The following is a 16,755-nucleotide window of genomic DNA, read 5'->3' as shown; positions in this document are numbered from 1 at the left end:
ACAGAATAAACCTTCGTGGCTCAGACTGGGCAGCAGTGTGGGATAATTGGAGCACATCTGGCTTTAAAGAGTTATCAGAGCAAACACTTACAAGTAGTGTGAGCTGCTTTCTCGTAGAGCATCTGTGAACAGCTGTTTTAGTTCTCCCGCCAGGAAGTGAAATACTCACCACTTGCATGTTGGATCATTGTGACCTTAAACTGGAGTTTAATTTTACGGAGGAAGAAAAAGTTGCAGGAAGCAAAGTCTGGCAATTGAAAGATAAAGTTGTGACCAACATAAGCTGCCCTTGTGCGACAGCATGAGCTACAGTCCTGGTGGCTGATACTGCACAACTGTGCGACCCTGAGGGGACGAATCCACTGTGCATACTGTCATGAATGTGGGAAAAACAATGAAGAGGCTCCAAGTTATACTCTCAATTTCATGCAACATCTTTATTACTGCACACTGCAGACCTCCTCCTGTAAAAACAGCTGTTTGGTCTCTGGATGAAAGCCAGAGATCCAGCTCTCATCGCCAGTGACGATCCTCAGCATCAGTGTTTTGATCCGTGGTGAAATTACAGATGCTGACATGTAGGTGGTCAGGATGAGACTTCCATGGAGGGATCTAAAAATAGCAGCTCTGCTGGAAGCAGTTCCGTGGCACACCGAGAGATGACCTCAAAGAGGTGAAATTTGAATCAGATATGGTTCCCAGTTTTTACAGATGCTGAGCCTTTTGATCGCAGCTCATATGATGGGACTGGTTCTGCTCTGCTGTAAGTGTTTTCTGTGGAGACACAACAAGCAGCTCCAGCAGGGCCACAGGCTGAATAATTATAAAACGCTGTCATATCTTTAATTTGATTTTTGTGCAAGGGTTAATGAGAGAAAGAACAATGACATATGTAGTTTCATTTATCAGAGCACTCCAAATAATAATCAGAACGATTTGCATTTTTTTGCAGTTGTTTAAAGAATTTAGAGAATCTTTTAGTGGCTAAATTTTTAAAGCGGTGTCATCAAAGTGTTTGAAAATGGAAAAAACTGAACATGGATGGTGACACGTTATCATTCGTGTCTTCCGCTGGATGTCTGTCTTCCCATCAGCCTCCCATCTGCAATCGTGGACGTGTCATTTTTTCTTCCATCTGCTAAGTGTCTCATTCATACCTGAGTGCTGGCAGGCCAAATGATTCATTTCATCAGCATTCTGCTTTTCAGTTTGCCACACAACCACCATGACAGCGAAATGCACAAAACCACAGCAGGGCATCACGTAGCACAATAAGTTGATTAGTTTCAATTAAAGATCCCACTGTTGATAAACTGACGGTGCCGCTGACACTTCCTCTAGTTGTGGGGACATTAAAAACGCATTGTTGTTTTTGCATCTTCCTGTTGTCATTCTGGATGTACAAATAAGCATCAGTGTCTTTTCCTTTGCCTCTGAGGAACCAGGTTGCCTACTTTCCTTTTCCAATTCTTTGCTCTGTTTTATGCAAGCTGTAATTCTTTGGGGGCAAAGAGGCGTTACAGTTTTTTTGTTTGTGTTTTTAACTTTCAGCAGTGATGAGATGATTGTGTTCTTTTTCCTGTTGTCACCTCCTCGCGCAGCGATGCTGAAAGTGTCTAAACAAGCTCGACAGCGGATGTTAAATGGACTCACTGAGCCACACATCCTGCACTTAACATTTAAACGTCATTACCGTGCACTGGTTCGACGCTCACATTTGACCTCGTGAATTTCACTCGTGAAACTTGAGCTATAGATTCGATTAAACACGGTGAGCAGATCCAAATTATGAGGCTACTTTTAAACTGCTGCACATGAATGCAGCATAGTCAAAAATTAGCACAGGCCCTGACGTACGCTGCGAGAGATTAGACAACTCTAGCAAAATAAATCAATTATCAGAGTGTTGCAGAACGAATGTCTGCACAGTGAAAGAAAGAGAGTGTGTGCACGCTGGGGGCTATGCTAAGCTACACTGAGCACAGCAATGCATCAATGTGTCACGATTAGCTGACTAACCCAAGAAACACAGCAGATGGATGGTAGGAAGAAAAAGAATATTAATGATGCTAAACATTAACAGCATTAATTCAAAAACTGTAAAATATTTACGATTTGCCAGCATGAAGATAAAACTTGTAGTTTTATCTCTAGTACACGGGAAAATCTCGTGAAATGCATGCAGAAGGTTTATCTGAACGCTACGATGCTGGAGGGAAAAAAAAAGTGAAGGTCACATCATGCGAGCGCCTCAGATATTTCAATTATCTCGTTCCTTCTTGCAAAGGCTGCAAAAGCATTTTCTTGCTGGTTGGCTCTGTGGCAGTGTTGTTACCGTCACTCTCACAGAATCAAACTGGCTCCTGTGGAAAATACGCTTATTTAAGCACACCTCCCTAAAAAGTCTTGTGTCAGGAGGTCATCTTATTTAAAATGATCACACGGTGACGGCTGCATCTCACACACTGCAGACTGATCAGGAATGCAAAGATGTGGCTGGATTTTCTGCTGATGAGCTTTACAGCAGCTCGGTGATTAATGCCGTCACCTGCGAGTCAAACTCATATCAGTGCAATGGATCGTGCAATGCACCTGTTTCCTCCACCAGCCTCAAAATGTCTCTAATTTATGGTGTGTTATTGACAAATGATGCGGTATCTGCGCAGGGCGTCACTCTGGACGAGATGGGGGACGTTACAGCACACTCTCTCGACAGGGGAACAAATAGTGCTGTGACACAAAAATAGCTGCATGAGGGACTCGGGGATACCAAATGTATTTGAGATGTTACTTAACCAAAAGAGGATGTGCAATATAGCATTAGCAACTTTGTAGAGGGAAATAATACAGCAGAGGGGAAAAGGGATGATAGGGAGCAACGGAAAACACATTAAAATATGGAGCAGAAGGGATTGTGGAAGAAGCAGGGGAATGAAGGAAATAGAAAAACATTTGACTGTAGTTATGAGGGATAAAAAAAGAAGCTGTTCCCCTTTCCAGCAGATGAAAGAGGAGACAGCTGTAAAGATAAAATAAAGATGAAATACTGTATTTAATTAAATTTATGCCGTAATGCAGAAAAAGATGGGCATGCAAAGTCAGTTAGGCAGCCTTTGAGCCTTTTTTTTCCTGTGCGAAAGCTTCAGACATCTAATAGAAGTATTGTGAGGAAAATACGCAGAGGCATTTAATAATGTATGCTGCAGTGAACATAAGGACAGTGTTAAGTATTCGATACGGTGGGAGCCGTGTATAAACCCCGGCTGATGTGATAGTTGTAAGTGACAGCAGAGGACAGAAGTGAGACAAGATAGCTGAGGAACGTTACTACTTTTAACAGCTGAGGCACACTGAGTGGTAGGACGGAGCCCCATGCAAATGCCCCTACACACACACACACACACAGACACACACACACAGACACACACACACAGACACACAGACACACACACACAGACACAGACACACACACACAGACACACAGACAAAATGTCATTGGAACTGAATTAGAACTCTCCAGAGGAATCTTTGCCCGAACGCAGCACTTCCTCTAAGGGGAGCGACTGTCCTGATATTTGACCTTTCTTACTCAGCTGGACCGTTTTTGACATTTCGCTCCATCATTCCCTTTTTTTCTTTTTCCTTTCTTGCTTTTCCCGCTTCCTGTTTTGTTTCAGACCAAAAAATATATATAAATTATGAATTAAATACTACATACATTTGATAAAACCTTTTTTTATTTGGGATTTACAAAGTTGTCCAGTATTTGTACACAAGCGTCGATGAACTGATAAACTGCACGTGTGGAAGTAACCTTTGAAGTGTATTTCTTGTAGAGCAGCAAGATGAGAATGTTTAAATGAGCTCAGATAGTCTACTAAACACATCATGGTTCTCGAGTATGTGGAACAAGGTCTAAAGATTAAAGAAATAAGGTTATTTTTTAACTTAAATTAAATGCTGACATGATATAACACATAAATCATTACTGGCAAATAAACCCTCCGTTTACCCTTGAATGAAAAGTTATGCACATTTAATCACGACAGAGCAAACCTTTTGAAAAACAGAAGAAAAGTTTGATAATTACATGCTTTTTATCTGGTTTTTAAGTCTCCCTGAGATCTTTGATAATACACGCACTTAAACCTTACGGTTTAATGACTTCTACATCCAGATAAATTTTACCAAATTTATTGCTAGGACCTCGGAAAGCAGTGATATCACTAAAACGACCCTGCAGAAGGGTTAAACTAACATTTATCTGAATATATAAACATACAGCACTGCATATAAGTCACCACGCATTTCTCTACACTTTGCTAGAAAAGTGGCCAATAGGTGCAGCGATTTATTGAAACATTTGCAAACACATGGAATATAAGGTCAGTAAATATTTGCTGTGACCACTTTTATACTTTTTTTATGTCCAAAACTCACATTCACAAATCCTGGAGAACTATTACTAAGACCATCAATCAGAAGAAAGTCTGGCTCCTTGGAAGCAAAATGAAATGAGGGATTTTTCAAGACGTTTGCACAGTACTGAACATGTTCCTGGATGTGTTTAGTTTATTATTTTAATAAAAAACTACTTACAGCGTCCAGGCACAGTCTTCTCACTACATGTCGTGCAAGTGCAAATGCAGCATCAAACACGTACTCAAATATTATTCGAGATCTAATTGTTTGAAAAGTTTTTCCGTTGTTAAACTAAATTCTATTTCTAAGATGCCAGGTCTCAGCAATTACTCAGTGTTATCACAGGTACAGACAGATGAAGGTATGAAAATAGAGTTTATTTGTGCAAAGTAAGGACAGACCTGATGGAGACAGCTGACCGTTTTAAATACAAACATGTTCTTAAAACACAGTCAGGTGGGAGGTGTGTGTGTGTGTGTGTGTGTGTGTGTGTGTGTGTGGGGGGGGGTATTTATGTGATTACTTAATAGTAATTTATGTTCTCAAATTGTAAAAGCAAATCTGAAAAGCTGTGATGATGCTGCCGTTTTTTGCAGCGAGCACAAAGATAATATTTGCTCACGCACAAAAAGATCTGTGTTTATGCCAGAGGCGTGCTGCTTTTGTTCAGACTGTTTCTCTCAATCCCTTCTACCCCCCTTTTCCAACTCACTGTCTTTCTCTGTAGTCTCTCACTCAGTACATAATCAGCCTCTAACCAAAGCTGAAAAAAATGCAACAGCTCAAGTGAGGGATGAACAAATATACAGATTTTTTCATGTGTTTTGTGTGGTGATAACAGAATGAAACCAAGGCTTTTTGGAAGACGTCACAGTGGCAATTTAAGCATTTTTATTGCTCTAAGTGGATAAAACCTAACAAAAAAAAGGATGAAATTGCTTTTTAATGCCTCACCAAAATGTCACCATGTCCTGTTTGTGTTAGTGTGAATATAAAACAGATTTCATTCGTGCCTGGCTGCTTCTCTCTCTCTCTTTGTGTGCATGTGTGCATGAGACTGTGATTATCCCACTCACTCGACTGTGTCCTCCCAGTTACACCAGTGTCTCTGATCCAGCTCTTGCATGTCCAGTCTGAACTTGCCCAGGCAGAAATCCTCAATAGCGTATTCGTAGTGAGGTCCGCAGCCCAGTGCTGACACACACTGAGACGCTGCTGAGAGAAAGGGAAGGACGGCGTTAGAATAATGAAGGAAAGTGGGTTGGATCGCAGCACAATGCATAATTCAGTGCAGGGCTAACAACTTTTTCCAACTTTTAAAAAGTGTAATGCAAAGAGCTCTGGCCGCAGCGGGATGACGGCAGAGGGCAACACTCAAGAGCAAGAGTGTCTGTAACTGCTGCCACCTTTTGTGGATCAATGCAAACTGATCCATTTCCCCATCTGTTGAAGATGACAGTCTGCTGACACAGTGTAAGCTTTATCACTGCCGTACAAGACCTCCAAAACCACAAACAGACAGATAAGAGACAGACGAGATGAACTGAACACCAATGTTTCCGGTAAATTCCTGGTGGACATGAGGGAGAGTGCTCCAGATGCTGAGAGGGACACTTTGACATATTAACAGAAGGACTGTGTGACAAATGATGTAACGCAGGTAAGAAAGTATGTGATGGCAAAGATGTTTGGTAACACCCATTCAAGATACAGTAGTATCGGTTAAAAACGACATGTCGTAAAAGAATAATGCGAGAAGACTGCAGCTGTGGTAAGCTCCACATAAAAGCTCTGGGCTTAAGGAAATTGGTAATTTCTCTGCATTCAGAGTCCTATCAGTGCTTTTACACCTCACTAGTTAACTTTTCGACCTTTGTTTATTTTCCTGCCCGTGTGGGTGTAAATGGACCGACAGCCAAATTACTCAGAAACAAACAGGGTGAAGAGTCACAAGGTCAAATATAAAACCTGACCTGCAGTAACACGCAGCATTTCAGAAACGTTAGGCTGAAAATGCAAATGAGATGCTAAATATCAGCATTTTCACAGATTTGTACATTTTTGTTATGCAAGAGTAAAAAAAGAGTTTCAATTGTTGCAACGTTGTTGCAACGTTGTTGCAACGTTGAAGCCCCAGCTTTTTATTTTTTTATCAGTCACAAAAGAGACGAATAAAACTGGAAGGTTTGTTGAATGTAAGAGTTCGGGCGTAAAAGTAATTATGTATCGTAAAACCAATGAAGGCCATTAAAGGTAAAAAATGTAGATTGTAAATTTTTCGTTGTAGAAAGAAGTTTTCTTCCCACGCAGAGTGAACAGGGGACTCTAATGTTTTTGTAGTAATGTCAGTACTTCCATACATCCGTACTCCTCCATATTATCTATTGTTGATCTACAAATGTCTGTTGCTGCCACGGACGTTGCACGCTCATACGTCATTGTCACGAGACACTCTCACAAACAACATCACAGTTTAGTAACGCAGCGTGCTTATGGGAGAGTAACAGTAATCTAATTATTTGCAATAGTAATCCCTTACTTTACTCGATACTCGAACGCATTACTTTTAACATGTTACTGCCCATCTCTTTTTCTGACACTCTCTACTGATCTTCCAACTTGTATGTGACACACACATCACTCTAAAGCACATCTTACTCATAATTACTCATAATACTAATTATTAGTGCTCACTCCCCGAAAATAACAAATGCATAATTTAAACACGATAACCTTCTTCTACTTTGACCAGCATATAGAGACGTCTCTTTTTTAAAGGTAGACACTACCAATGAAGTCATGTCTCAGGACGGAGATTTTCACATTAAAAGGTCTCCCACAAAACTGCACAACTAACTGTTAAAAAAGAGAAAACAATATACATTTCTACAATAAATTCCATGGCGGTATTTTGCTAAAAGGAAATACTGAATTATCACGACACAGAAATCAATCTTTTTCATCATTCTTCCTCTTCCTGTTTCCCTCCAGCGTTTACTCACTCCCTAAGCCTTTTATCACCTTTCGTCTTGTTTTGCGTTCTTATGACAACCGCTTTCATTTCTATTCAGCTGTTTTCCTTTTCCCAGAGAATCTTCTATATTCGTCTCTATTAATCCCTCCTTTGGCAGCTTGCTGAAATCTTATTACTTCTGGAGTCTTCTGGGAGTTTTGTGAAGTGGACAAACCATTTTGTGAATTTTAGTGTACTTATTTGGACTCATTAGTAACAACAATATAGAATTTTGAGATATATGCAAACACTTTTTGATCTTACATCGCTGTGTGCTTCAGAATATCTGAAATTAATAAATGGAAACTATATTAAGGTCAAGTCACAGCTTTAATTTACATCTAGTGTTAAAATATCAGAAAGTATCACAATTAAACACCTAATGTTTTGGGCAGCTGGTTGTTGTTTCGGTGCTAGTTAATGCAAAGGAGAGCCCACAGGTGATTTAGACTGGTGACTGGTTGTAGTCTGCTAACATCAGGAGTGAAACTGGTTTATTTGTAAGAGAATAAGTTCCATTTTTTTCAAAGCACTCAAACAAACACTGCCACAAAAATGAACAAAAAACATGAAGATGAGCACAAGCCTTGTTGCTTATCTTAAAGAAACACCTTGATGGCAGCACAACAAATCAGGATTGTTCTGTAGGAGAATTCACTGCATGATGCAAACCCCCAGCAACCCACACAAACAAACAGGCCAGTTGCACAGAACGTGTTGTAAAGAGGAACATTGTGTGTCCTCAGAATATCCTCAAGTGGCAGATCTTTGGGGAAGCATTTGACTCAGCGTTCTCTTAACAAAGTCTCTTTGGAGCGTCTAAAGCATAGGTGTCAAACTCTGGCCTGCGGGCCAAATTTCATACCAAAATTACTATTAGAGCTGGCCTACTGGTATTATACAACTAATATGTATATTGTTTAGTATTAAGCTTTGCTTGTTCCATATTCAGTTTTTCAGCAAAACTTGTTTGAGTCCATAAGAAAAGATTCATTCTTATATCTAGAGGAAGATATTTTTTTTTTCAATAAATATTAATGTTAGCCCGCAACTTTGTTCCAGTTTTGAATTTTGGCCCACTGTGTATTTGAGTTTGACACCCCTGGTCTAAAGGTTGGTCACAACAGCGCTGCGAGTCGTCTCAGTATTCACAAATCACACCTTCGCTAATTCAGCTACACTGGATCCCCATCGAGTTCAGGGTCCACTTTAAGATTCTTTGATTATTTGACTTTTAGAGCTCTGTGTAGCGGTGACAGGCCTATTGCAACAGAGCCTTTCCCAAAATGTTACTACGGCAGAACAAAAATGTATTTTTTCAACTATTTCAAGTTCCTTCCATCACAGGAGGAGCTGGGTTGACATGATTTAGTAAGCATCTGCCTCTGTAACGATGTAGGATGCTTTCTGGTTGTCTTTTTCCCAGTATAATATTAGCTCATCATCTGCATGAATGATATGAAGTGAAAATAAAAGAGGCTCAAATAAGAAACCCCTGTACGACTTTTTATCTTTAAAAGCCTTCAAGGTAAAAAGGTCTGATAATGGCAATAAATACATGCTTTACACAGAGGTGATCTATTCCACAGAATAGCTTCTTCAGAAGAAAATAAGACTTGAGACTTTAATTATTTTCTATCAAAAAGGAGCAAATTTACAAATAAACTTAAAAAGTAAGACAATTGATTGGTTGATTACTTCTTTGTTGTAACAATACTCTTGGGAATAAATCTTATACTGCTGTAAGGAAAATGCAACTGTGGGTTGCGCGCATGACATTTATTACAACTACACGTGTCAGTGTTTGTCTGTTGGTGCAGAGCAAAGGAACTTTGGGGCACTACACAGTATCATCATGAGGATGGTTTAAAAACAAATCTGTACAAAGTGGAGGAAATATGAGCAAACAACTTGTGTACATTCACACTAAAAGTCCCGCTGTGAGTAAAGACGATGAAAAGGCTCACACGACTGGATTCAAAGATGGTGATCAAAGAGTAGGATCAAGTGAACATGTTTGCGAGACAGAAATGGTGTAGAGAGAAGAAACGGAGGCTAAAACAGAGAAATAGAGATTTTTCCATATTTTTTTCTCTATCACATCCTGACAGTAATTCCTGTCCAACACTTCAAACTGACCAGAACAGAACACAAGCATCAAAATGCAACTATTTCAGTATTTTCTGCACAGAGTTATTGCTAGGTTTATAAAACAAAACCAGTTTGTTATGGTTAAAAATAGATTAAGCACAAATATGCGCTGGATCACAAAGTCCTGACTCCCACATGTTGGACTCCCTTATTTTCCACTATGATTAATAAAGGTGGCTCTACTCCCTACTCCCGTTATTAATGATGAATGCTTTCATTGGCCATAAATTGTGTTTTCCACACTTGTCCAACATCTACATAATTCTTCATGATGCCGTACTGAGGACGGGGTTGCTACTGATTTCCACTGAGGAACTGGCACAACAAGCAAAACTGTGACCGTTTACAGTGACTGCCTTCATTGTTTAAACAAAGTGAGGTGTGAATCCACACAAGTGCCTGTTGAGAATAACTAGTTTGAGTAAGTACCCCAAAATGATTCACATCCAAGTGATGGGGAGTTTGAGTGTCTGTAGTAAATATGAAGGGATGAAAGGATGATTTTTGATGATGTTATTGTAGAATTAGGTCTGTGCAGGGAGAAGGGAAAATCATTTTTAATTTACAACACAAAAAATTATCCGTTACATCAGCCATTGGTTGGTTATTTTTTTCATCATAGCTGCCACTGAATTTTGAAACTGAGACAAACTGGACACTCGTGAGCTAAACATGATGTTCCTTTTCTTCTCTGATGGTAGATGGCCCCGCCCCTCCCTGAGCCTGGTTCTGCCGGAGGTTTCTTCCTGTTTAAAGAAAGAATTTCCTTCTCACTGTCGCCAAGTGCTTGCTCATAGGGGTTCGTCTGATTTTGGGGGTTTTGAGGCAACTGTTTTTGTGATTTGGCACCAGTAGAGTTGTACCCTGCAGAGAATGCAGCTTTAAGGGGCTTCTGCATTGGTGTTGTTAGCCTTTTTGCCTTCTCTTACATAAAATGTATGTTTCCACGCTCCTCAAACCTTCACCTGAAAGCAAGCGTCTGCAAATACTGAGCACAATAAGCCTCATAGTGCATAAATTGGTTGGTCTCTCTGTTTTTTCATCCAGCAATCAGTAGTGGTTGCAAGACCCTAAGACCATGTTCACACGATAAATTCCACAGTGAGTGGGCTAACTGAGCCCACTCACTTGATTGCATGTATGTTGATTTGTGAGAAAGCCTAAGAGAAGCAAGAAATTACATACTGATGTGTACTAAATCAATTCTGTATGGATCACAAGTATAGTATGAGGTATTATTTGACCACTACAGCAAAATTAGCCAAATTTGCACACACAGTAAGAAAAGGGCCATATTGCACATTTGTCACATGTAGACTCATTTTCAGCGTAGACCTGTCACGTTTTCGACCCAGTTTTGCTTCATTCTACCAGTTAATTTATCGGGTATTTAAATACAGGAACTGCTGCCAGTATGAGACCTGGGGAGGCAGCAGCACTGTGGCCAAAAACTTTCCACTCTGTTTTCTTCAACCAGAAACAGAGTGGTTGGTAAAGTAGCAACAGAAGATAGCATTTCCTGGTCGTGTGGAAACTCTACATTTATCTTCCAGTCCAATGGAAAAACAAACTCGACTTGGAATAACATTTATCTGCCTGATCTTTTCTTGGGTAACTTGACAAATAGTTGGACTGAAATATCCCAAAGTGTCTTTGACAAAAAGTTTTTTCTTTAACACGAGATGCCCTGTCCTGTTGCTCTAACATGTATCTCTTCTTGTCAAATCAATTTTATGTTCCAGACACTCAGAGCAAAGGCAGAACATGATGAATCTGAAGGAAAGGTCGTGATTGACTGAAGATTTTCCCATTTTCTCCCGCAACCACGTATTGATTTCGAGCTGCAACTAAAAATAATGCCACCTTTAGACTTTCACATCTGCACCTTATCCTCCATCCTCAGACAAGAAGCAGACGCTGGAGACAAATTTATTTCTAGAAATAGATTTTCTGATTGTAAAAAAAAAGCAAAGTTTTTTCTTTACCTTGTTGACTCCCCTTCCTTCCTGTAATTTCCTCCTGTTTGATGGAGGTAATTACTTCCTTCAATCATTCCTCTTGTTTAAGGGGAAAAGTTTGTCTCTTCTGAGTTGGGATTATTTAAAGTGAAGCGGCCTGAAATGTCTTTTCCCATGAATTAAGGATGCTGTTATAGGTGCAAGTATGCTTAATTAGATCTTAATTAGTAAGGGTAACTAATACATAAGCAGATGGCATAGTTTCCCATGTGCATGCCAGTGTCTTTGACCTTTAACACTCCACTATTTCTTCTTTGTCTCTAAGAATCCCATGCTGCTTCAGGAGGCTCTGTTTATGTGTGTTATTATGTGTGCGAGAGAGATAGCATTGAACTATCTATCTATTTATAATCTGTTTTGCGTGCTCATCATCATGCAAGATAAATAAGTGACTAAATTCAGAAAGACACTAACAACAAGCCTTGCAGCGAGACAAAGGAGCTGCATCTCACAAACTGACTGCTGAAAGAATGTATCTGTTTGTGTTTGTGTTTGCGTGCTTCACAGTTATGATTTTGACTGCTTGCACAACAGAGGCCAATTTGAATTTCTTTAATCCCCCATCAGATTGCCTCAGAGCAGTGAATTTTCACATATGAAATGTTAATGAATGCCCAAACACACAGGTCCTGACGTCTAGCTTCACAGTTCACAATCTGCTGTTGTTCCATCACACTGCAAAATATTTCAGTGTTTGAAGTTACGCAGAAACAATATGTGAGAATCAAGCAGGAAATTAATGCAACATTAAGGCAGATAGTTTAACACAGAGCAGAACATCGGTGAAAAATTCAGGTCCTTCATTCAAAGCAAACACAGAAAGAGGAGTGCAGGAGCAGATGACGATATTCTAGTCAGATGAAGTAAATGTCTAAATATAGATGAAGCCACACTTCAAAACATGTTGTCTGTGAAATTGGACTTTTTTTATTCATTTTTCTGCTCTGACTCATTCCCAGAATGTAAAAGATGTTGAAGCTGTGGAAATTTTCCTTTTTAAAACATCTAATGAATGAGAGAAAGTGGAAGTCTAGTTTTTCACTGGGATGTGAAAAATCTCCCTGCAGTGCAAGATGTTTCCAGAACATTACACAGAATCCTCTATGATCCCATTTTAGTTTTAGACATAATAGTTTTATAACAAACCACAATAGAAACCATGAACACCAGGAACCACCAGCCATGACAAATAAGCATGAATAAAAATGTAATCTGTAGCATTTTGTTAAGTCAGAGGTTGTTTTCTCATGAATTACTAACATGTTCCTCGGCAGCATCCGGCAGTAGTACACACAGCAGCAGAGCTTGGCAGAGGAAGCAAGCTCCTGGGAGTAAAATGCAAATTCAGTGCAATGCTTGATGATGGCTTGATGAAGCAGATTGGGGGCATTTTCAAAAGTTTCAGCTGTGGCCTCTGCAGCAGATAGTTTGATCTCCTGTGATTGGAAAGCATGCCTGTGAGCGTGGGAGGCAGACAATACTAGCCCCGCAATACTTCCTTCATCTTATCGCCATCCTGTGAATTTTATCTGTGACAGACCAAAAGTTACTTATGTATCTCTATTTATTTGTAATAATGTGACTGTCATCATCAGCCTGTTAGAGCTAATGCAAGTTTCTGAAACTTTGTCTCAGGCTACGTCTACACTAATGTGTTTTCGTTTGAAAACGCATCGTTTTCTGTCCGTTTTGGCCTCTCGTCCACACTGAGACGGCGTTTTCCCCAAGGAAAAACGCAGCGTTTCGAAAACGCTCTCAAAAACGCATACATTTGAAGACGGTGCGTTTGCGTTGCAGTGTGGACAGTGAAAACGCAGACTTTCTAAAACGATGACGCATCATGTGACTGAAAACGCTAGTGTTGACCAAAACGCCGTTTTCAAATCTATCCGGCCTAGTGTGGACGTAGTCTCAGTCCCCCCTCAGCTGTTCTGCAAGTTTTAGTAAGTGTTCCCACATGATTGTGATGCAAATAAGAAACTACAGCTGACAGGAACAGTGCAGGTAAACCTGTGGTGTAAGAAATCAAGAATAATTATGAATTTATGGATTATTTTTTTAAAAAATGAACCAAAACCCCAGTTTGGCTGCAGAAGAAATTGTGTCTACTGTGCTCTTCTGTATTTATGTCATGTATACTGTATATAGGGCACAGTGATTAGCATCTGTCCAGGGTGTACCCCACCTCTCACCCTATGGCAGCTGGGATAGGCTCCAGCCAATCACAACTGTGAAAGTTGAAGCAAATGGATGGATTAAACCAGCTTGTTTCAGACTTTGAATCAACTGAAAAGCTGCACAAAGGCTTGGTATAAGATAAATAATGATTCTTTTTTAACTGTTAACCATGCAAAGCTACTATAAGGGTCAGCATTTTGGTTTTACTTCCAAATAATCTGTGCAAAGAACCTCTATGTTTGATAGCTCTGTCACTTTATCTTTGCAGTCATCAATATTTTAAGTGACAGACGTGATGAGCACAGCTACAAGGACACAGGTGGTTTAAAGTCCAGCTAAAGCACTTTGTGAATGATGGACTCTTGATACACCGGCTATAGCAGATGTTCTGCAAAAGATTCCTCGAGGACAGAGTTGAGTCACGGATGAAATTGTTTTCTTCCCGTGTGGAAGTGACAAACAGGCATGAGAGAGGCAGCCAGATGTTTGCTGTCAACAGCCTGAAGACTAATTAGATCGCGAGAGCTGATGTTCACAAATGGACGGGCATTCTTCTCTCTGTCACTCCTGTTTGCTTCCTCCTGTCTCATTTTCATCATTTTCTCAGCGATGATTCATGGAGAAGGAAGTCTTTATCTTTAGCCTCTGTTCAGAATTTTTGTTTTGACCAATGCTGCTTCATAACCCAGCTTAATAACAAAACACCCACTTCTTTGACTTTAAAGCACATTATATTCATGAATCATCTCAGTTCAGGGGGCAGTGGAGGATAAGAGGAAAACAGAAGCCTGTTTCTCTTCCCACCTATCTGACGGCTCAATTTAGATTCTATAAAGTTAACCAGGTTTTATACATATTTTTATAAAAGCACACACATTCAGCGGTTCCTGTGCCTTTGTTCTCACTAGGAAAGTTTAGAGAATGTTTCTGGTAGCACAGTTCAGTAAACTTCTAAGAAAAATCAGTGCGTGTTCCCTTTTCTGCATGCAGAAACATGACCAGAACCACAGCGATACAGCATTGAGCAGTAATGTTTTGCTCACCTAATTTTAAATGGAAAAGTAATATTAAAATCACAAGCCAGTTTTTAACAGCTTTGAATGCAGGTCTCTGTATGTGGACGGTGAAAAGAATGTTTGCTGAGAGACTAAAATCCCACAGAGACGTCTCACACGTCACTAATTAGTTTTTTTATGGCCACCGTTCTGACATGCACATATTTTAAAAACAACCAGCTTATTTAATTAAGAATCATGTAAAAACATGTGAGCCCTGCTGTATTTGGACATGGATACACGGGTAAATGATAAGTAACCGAAAAAAAAAAACCAAAACCTATTTAGTCAGCAGTGATTGGCTAGCTATTAAAAGATGACTGTGACATCACTGATTAGAAAAGCAAAAATTACAAACTTTGTTTGATGTTTTGCAAAGTTTGAAAAGGTTGCCACTAATATATCTGGTTTTGTTTTGTTTGTTTTAGTCTCTATGTCTCTCAGTTAGTTACTGACATCATCACAACTATACCTTTGAAAATCTGGAGCAATCTGCAATATGTTTGCACTGAAGCAGAAATTATTTCTCCTCCACTTCTTGATTTTTTATTTTACTTTGCCTGAAATACAGATAGTTGAACAGAAGTAGGCCAGTTTATGAACATGTACATAAAACCCCCCAAAGACAAACAAACATGTTCCCACAGGCCAAACTTGTGGGGGGAAAAGAAATCCCCTTCCCAGATTAGAAGTGACACTCAAATTAAGTGAAAGTCAGTAAATCAGCAGTGTGTGTGACAGATAAAGCATTGTATGGGTGGTGTGATGTTGTTGTATTAATGGCAGCCCATCTATAGCTTTACCAAGCTTTCATATTTCCATTAAATGAATATGTGATACATCGTATGAAATTATATATACAACTATGAAGTCCCACAACTAAACTTACTTATCTCACCTCTACAACAGAAATACAGAAATGATCTACTTGATAATATGTTATACAGAACCAATGACTTGTGGAGTCCACATTTTCATTACTGTATTCCTGTGATATAAATTATAGGTCTCAGAGAGCAACAATGAAATATGGAAGCAATTTTCCACACGTTGGCCACAGTGATGTGAAAATTCAAAATGCCAACCCTGAAGGTTGTGCGCTTGTGTGCTACGAGGTGTGTAATTTCACCTACCACTTTATGTTCGACAGCTGATCAGCGAGTGCTTTTTGAGACCACACAATAGGGCGACAAGGCCAGCAGAGTACTTATATGTATAAAATTGGCTGTTTACCACAGCTGGATACAAATGATATGGATGAAGTGAGTCATCGCTGCTTGCTTGTTTTCTGGCGAGCAGTGCGTGAAGTATGTGACGAATTAGCAGAAAGGAACGCCGGTAGCGATACATCAGCCGCCGTCATTACATCTTGTTACGGCCTCGCCTCTAGCCCTGTCACTCACACTCGCGTACGCACAAATTAGTCCTTTCCTCCACCTCTCTGTCCTAATCAGACAGCTGGAGACCTCGAGGGTAGGAACCAACATCCTGGAAAGTTCTCAGATAATTGAAGTGAGAAACAGAGAGAACAACAGAGGAATGATTTCCTTCAGAGAAACCTCGAGCGTAGCGCAACGTACACACGACCCCATTCACAATGCAGTGACTTGAGATGACCGTGAAGCTTAACAAGCCCCTCTTTCTCTCCCAGGTACTCTTAGCGTTATTATCAACGCTTGAAGCTGCCACAGCAGCAAAGAAAAAAAAAAGAGCTGAAGAATCAGAAAAATAGATGCATACACACAATCTCACCCACTCCCACACCCTCCTACACACTCACACACACAAAGGCTACAAAAGTGGCTTCGTACAAAGTGCTTTCAATTTTCACATCAAACAATTACAGCTTTTCATGAGTGCTTTCAATTTAGGGGTTTAATAAAGGCTCTGGGTTTTTAACCTAAAGAGGCTGAAGTGC

At 39.9% G+C, this 16,755-nt stretch overlaps 1 protein-coding gene across 2 annotated transcripts in view; it reads right to left on the bottom strand.

Moving 5' to 3' along the window:
- ramp1 (receptor activity modifying protein 1) overlaps positions 1-16,755 on the bottom strand; it is a 62,423-nt gene that overhangs the window by 19,117 nt on the left and 26,551 nt on the right. The window contains exon 2 of one of the 2 annotated variants that reach the window (XM_084908200.1): positions 5,499-5,637. In XM_084908200.1, the coding sequence (XP_084764326.1) occupies positions 5,499-5,637 (139 nt within the window). The remainder of the gene's footprint in view (positions 1-5,498; positions 5,638-16,755) is intronic. The other variant, XM_084908201.1, reaches the window with a different exon arrangement.

This window comes from Perissodus microlepis, chromosome 16 (genome assembly GCF_051167445.1).
Source record: "Perissodus microlepis isolate ML-2025 ecotype Zambia chromosome 16, ASM5116744v1, whole genome shotgun sequence".
In the NCBI taxonomy this organism is placed as follows: Eukaryota; Metazoa; Chordata; class Actinopteri; order Cichliformes; family Cichlidae; genus Perissodus; species Perissodus microlepis.
Note: the sequence above shows the minus strand (reverse complement) of the source record. Positions and strands in the feature narration are given on the sequence as shown.